Source organism: Arachis stenosperma, chromosome 2 (assembly GCF_014773155.1).
Source record: "Arachis stenosperma cultivar V10309 chromosome 2, arast.V10309.gnm1.PFL2, whole genome shotgun sequence".
Classification (NCBI taxonomy): Eukaryota; Viridiplantae; Streptophyta; class Magnoliopsida; order Fabales; family Fabaceae; genus Arachis; species Arachis stenosperma.
Window position 1 is genome coordinate 81,364,868 of NC_080378.1, and position 4,174 is coordinate 81,369,041.

The 4,174-nt window shown below is 28.8% G+C and overlaps 1 protein-coding gene across 1 annotated transcript; it reads left to right on the top strand.

Annotated features, from left to right (window-relative positions):
• Positions 1-1,589: 1,589 nt before the first annotated feature.
• Positions 1,590-2,779, top strand: LOC130961660 (germin-like protein subfamily 1 member 7). The gene is made up of 2 exons (XM_057887641.1): positions 1,590-1,770; positions 2,082-2,779. The coding sequence occupies exons 1-2, from the start codon at positions 1,650-1,652 to the stop codon at positions 2,633-2,635; spliced, it is 675 nt and encodes a 224-aa protein (XP_057743624.1). The 5' UTR covers positions 1,590-1,649; the 3' UTR covers positions 2,636-2,779.
• The last annotated feature ends 1,395 nt before the right edge of the window (positions 2,780-4,174 follow it).

The window sequence follows — 4,174 nt, forward strand, 5'->3', positions numbered from 1 at the left end:
TTGCTTACTTATGCTTGGATCTGGCTACCATTTCTTGCGCCGATTCCCAACAACCCCCGATTGTTTCGGATTGCAAATAGGTAAAATGAATTAATGTATGAATTGACCGTTTGATTTGTGTTCCTTTCTCCCAGCAAGAAATCGAACGGTCCGATTTCATCCCCCACCAAACTCCAACGTTACGCTGTCACAACCGTGTAAATCACCCGCAATCTCCATAAAGCAGCGTTACTCACAATTGGAAATCATATTAAAAAAGAGCCTTTAGATGTAGGGGTAAATTGATCATTCAGAGTCAACTGGAAATCATATTAAAAAAAAGAGCCTTTAGATATAGGAGTGAATTGATCATTCAGAGTCAACTGCTAAATGACAAAAAATTACATACAATAAGACTTTTTTTTAAGTATGAAAATAGAAGTAGTGATATATTTTAATATTATAATTTTTGGTATTTTTTAAGATGGTGGAAAGTACACAAATCAAAGGGTTCAATTTTTGTATCTCAAATTTTTTAATTTTTTTAATACAAATTGAACAGTCCGATTTATGTACCTCTACAAATTAGACGGTCTGATTTCTGTACTTTTTACAAGACGGTGCAATTTTTGTATCTTAACAAATTAAACGGTCCGATTTTTATACCTCTAACAAATCAGACGATTCAATCTTTACTTCTCTAATTAAATAATTTCACATTTAAAAATAACATCCTAACAACACTATGTCAAACATTAGAATATATTAATCTAAGTTCCGGTTATCCCAAAAAGGAAGTTTAATGATTAGGCACAAAACTCAACACTATTATGGATTTATAAGAGAATTTTTCAGGTTTAGACATGGTCAAAGATGAAAAAATCATCAACTTGTCCACACGCAACTTCAAAAACATAAGGTTGAAAATGGAGAAATATTTTAGGTTTAATTACTGTATTTATAATTTTATTAAATTTGTAATTAATTTATTATATTTTGTTATAAATTTAATTTTTTTAATTAAATTTTATCATGATAAAAATATTTAAATTAATAAAATATTTTATTTTTAAAATAAATATCTCATTTACAAATACAAATAATCTCTTTAATTTAAAAATAAAATATTCTATTAATACAAATATTTTTTTACAGCAGAAATCTAATTAAAAAATCTAAAATGATTTAAGAACTTAAAAAAATATAAAATTTAATTATAAATTTAATAAAATTATAAAAATTAATAAAATAATTTAAGAATATTTCATATATGGTATTAGACGTAAGAGTATGGATTAAATTTTAACCACCGTGTACTGAGTCTTAACTCTTAAGGCTACCAACTCTGAACATTTAATCATAAGGCGTATTGTTCCCATTATAAAACTAATATTTCAGGCAACACTGTGATTAGACGAGGTAATACATTACTAATTCATTTGAACTAGCATGCATATAGTTTGTTGAAGAATGGTTCATACATTAATTAGAGAACTAATCCCTGTAAAGATTAATTAATTAATTAATTAAAGGGAAAAACCATGTCAATGGATCCTCCCTATAAATACAATCCGTCCCATGTAATAAATTTCAACATTCACATACAAGCATTATATATATACAACACAACAATTAAGAGAGAAGACTTGATTTTAATTACGAGAGACAAGATGACAATAATTGCACACTTCATTGTTGCCTTTCTGGCTTTGGCATCATCTTTTGCCTCTGCCTATGATCCCAGCCCTCTCCAAGACTTTTGTGTGGCAGTTAATGATACCAAATCTGCTGGTATGTATAAAAAGCACACTCCTTATATACATTTCAAAATAAATGTTCTTGCCTCATTATTTGTTCCAAAGACAAAGCGTTCTTTCACAATTTGAAATTTCTAACTGATATTCAAACATCAAAGTAATTGGTCTAAGCGACTTCTGTTATTAGACTAAGTGACCTCTAGCATAAGAACACTTAGACCAATTACTTGGACGATTTGGAATTGGTTAAAAGATAATTTAATTACTTGAATTTTAAGTTTCATTCACGTAAAAGATCATTTAGTTGCCTTATTTTTTAATAAAACATTTTTTTTTGAATTGCAGTTTTTGTAAATGGAAAATTTTGCAAAGATCCTATGCTTGTGGTAGCTGAAGATTTCTTTAAACACGTTGATGCTGGAAACACTACGAATAAACTTGGTTCAAAAGTTACTCCAGTTAGCGTTAATGAATTATTCGGACTCAACACACTAGGCATATCCTTAGCTCGTATAGACTTTGCACCCAGAGGATTAAACCCTCCTCACATTCACCCGAGAGGCACAGAGATTGTTATTGTCATTGAAGGCACTCTTCATGTTGGATTTGTCACCTCTAACCAAAACAATGGACAGAACCGTCTTTTCACCAAAGTGCTAAACAAGGGTGACGTGTTTGTGTTTCCAATCGGGCTTCCTCACTTCCAATTGAATGTTGGTTATGGCAATGCTGTTGCTATTGCTGCTCTAAGCAGTCAAAATGCAGGAGTTATCACTATCGCCAATGCTGTTTTTGGATCTACTCCTCCAATATCTGAGGAAGTTTTAGCCAAAGCCTTTCAAATAGACAAAAATACAATCGATTATCTTCAAAAGCAATTCTGGTATGACAATAACTAGTTGGGAGAAAGAAGATGCAGATCTTCAGTTTATACCATGATTATTAATTTATTACTTGCACCTCATGCAATTATTCATCCATTCTAATAAATAAAAAGCATGAAGGTTAATTTATATGTACCACGTTATTTGGTTTGATATAATATTGCGTGTTTTTGCCAACAAAAAACACTTATACTTTTATTTTATTTTTGTTAGATATTGTTAGTAATATTTTGGAGTATACAAAATTAAATTTTAAAGTATAAATACTATCCAAACATATATTAAATTAAAAAATAAAAAGTCATACAATGTTAAAAATGAATATACAAAATTAGACAGACACATTCAAAATCCAATCCTGTCCATTTGTTCAAGTACCCAAATCGAATTGGATAATTACTTCTCATGATTGGATAAAGATGTATTGAATATCTGTGAGTATGGATTGTGTTATCATTCCTAATTCGAACTTTAACCTTTACCTAACTGAGTCCTGGTATCAACCCAAAGATTTCAAAGCTTAATCCCAAAAACTTTTTAAATGATAGCTAAAAAACGAATCATCATCGAACCAACTTCTCCAAGAATAATTCATTACGCATACACACATAAAATTTGCTACCTCATTAAAGACATTGAGCGTCGAAATTCTCCTATGCTGGTGTCACCCACCGTTGGATCAGCCACATTTAACCGCCACACCTTCCTGGATTCTTCTATTTCGGTCACCTTCAACATATTCGTCTAGGTAATTCTTAAGAAAATAAGTAGTGTTTGTTTTTTAGAGATTGAAATTGGGTCAAAGACTTAATATTATATTTGATAGTTAAAAATTGAAACTAAAATTTTTAGAGAAAAGTTGTAAACTGTCTCTGTTTTTTATAATTATTTTAAAAGATAACAAAATTTTCAACAAAAAGAATATTATTTTTGATCTTTGATCTTTATTTCTGTGAGACTGATTAGTCTTGTTAATATTTTATCTCTGTATTAACGTAATAAGCCTACATGAAATGTTAAACTATTGATTTATCAATTAAAAACTAATTAGGATTGATAAATTTTTTCATTGGGAGTTTTATTATCTTTTAAGGATAATTATCAAAGTTGTTTATTTTTTTAATTACCTTTTTCAAATAAATTAGTTAAATTTATTATATAAAACTAAAAAATATTAGTGATTTTTAAATTGTTTTTACTTATAAAAATTAAATGGAAGATATATTAATGATTAATGTGTTAATTAAATATGTTCTAAAGAGAGATTATTGACAGATGGGTTACCCAGTCTCACGAAATTAAATATCAAGTACCAGAAATGATATTTTTTATCGGGACCTCGTAGTCCTTTGAAAAAATTATCATGGGCCGAGATGGAAATTCACTCAAATTTTAATCTCGGATACAAAATTTCAGTATCTTTAGTACTGGCAGAAAGTAAGAACATAAAGGACTAAAATTTCTAAAAACGGAGACTAGAACTTCAACATTTTCTTTAATAACTACAGATATTTTAATAAATATTCTTATTTCATCTTCATATTTATGTTGAAT